Source organism: Eimeria tenella, genomic scaffold (assembly GCF_000499545.2).
Source record: "Eimeria tenella Houghton genomic scaffold, Eth_scaff2946, whole genome shotgun sequence".
NCBI classification, from domain to species: Eukaryota; Apicomplexa; class Conoidasida; order Eucoccidiorida; family Eimeriidae; genus Eimeria; species Eimeria tenella.
In genome coordinates, this window is record NW_013542822.1 from 2,979 (window position 1) to 4,170 (window position 1,192).

General features: G+C 59.9%; 1 protein-coding gene across 1 annotated transcript in view; it reads left to right on the forward strand.

The window, feature by feature from the left end:
• ETH_00042580 (uncharacterized protein) overlaps positions 1-457 on the forward strand; it is a gene marked incomplete at both ends in the record, with an annotated part of 2,384 nt that extends 1,927 nt beyond the window's left edge. Inside the window, one exon of the mRNA XM_013375656.1 lies at positions 1-457. Coding sequence (XP_013231110.1) covers positions 1-457 — 457 coding nt within the window.
• Positions 458-1,192: the final 735 nt, after the last annotated feature.

Consider the following 1,192-nt stretch of genomic DNA (forward strand, 5'->3'; position numbering starts at 1 on the left):
TGCCTTGGGACTTTTCCATTTGGCGACGCATGCAGTTTGCGACTTTGCGCAGCAGACACATCTGACCACCACTGCAGCAGCAGCAGCAGCAGCAGCAAATCCGCAGCAGCAGCAGGAAGAAGTGACTGCAGAAGCAGCAGCAGACTGCAGCAGCTTCATAGAAGAGGCGCTGCCGCTCGTGCTGCTGCAGACCGCAGCAGCAGACGCTGCGGTTGCTGCAGCAGCGCTGCGCTGCTTGCTGCCGTTTGCTGCTGCGACTGCTGCCGCAGCACAACAGCAACAGCAGCAACAGCAACAGCAGCAACCTGTGCTGCCGCTGCTGCAGGATGCAGCAGTGAGGCAGCTGTTGGATGTCTTCTGGCTGGGGGCAGAAGCAAAAGTTGTGCATGCAGCAGCAGCAGTTATTGCTTTGCTGCTGCTGCCGGCTCCCGTTGCTGCGCGCTGCTGCTCTCCGTAAGTGCTGCTGCTGCTGCTCTAAGTCTTGCTGCTGCTGCTGCTTCAAATCTTGCTGCTGCTGCTGCTGCTAGTTCTGTTGTTGCTGCTGCTCGCAGCGCGCAGCTGCTCTTTGTTGCTGCTGTGAGCGCTGTGCCGCAGGGACAGCATCAGCAGCAGCAGCAGCAACAGCAGCAGCTTGGCTGACGTGCATGCGCTGTTAGACTTCTGCGTCGCTTACCTGCCCAAGACAGACCTCTTTAGCAGCAGCAGCAGCAGCAGCAGCAGCAGCGACGCCAGTGAATCCTGCCTGATGTACTCTCTTGCAGCAAATGTGGTGATTGGGTTTTGGGATTTGCTGCCTGCCGTTCGGAGAGTCGATTTGCTGCTGCAGCTGCTGCTGCAGCAGCAGCAGCAGCTGGGTGACGACGCGCTCAGCGAGCAGCAGCAAACGCTGCTTCTTTCTTTCTGCTGCGCTGCTATGAAGAAGCTAAACTGGAATAGCGGTCTGTGGGGCTGCAGCAGCAGCATCAGCAGCAGCAGCAGCAGCAGCGAGGGCGCAGGGCCCCACCATCAGCAGCAACACAGCAGCAGCAGCAGCAGCTGCTGCTGCGCTGCGCAGCTGCAGCTCTGCTGCACCACGCACAAGTCATCTCTCTGCGACCGTGTTGCAGCAGCTTCGTGGAGTTTGTTGCTGCAGCAGCAGCAGCATCAGCAGCAGCACGAGCAGCAGCAGCAGCAGCACCTGCGGCGGCTGGCA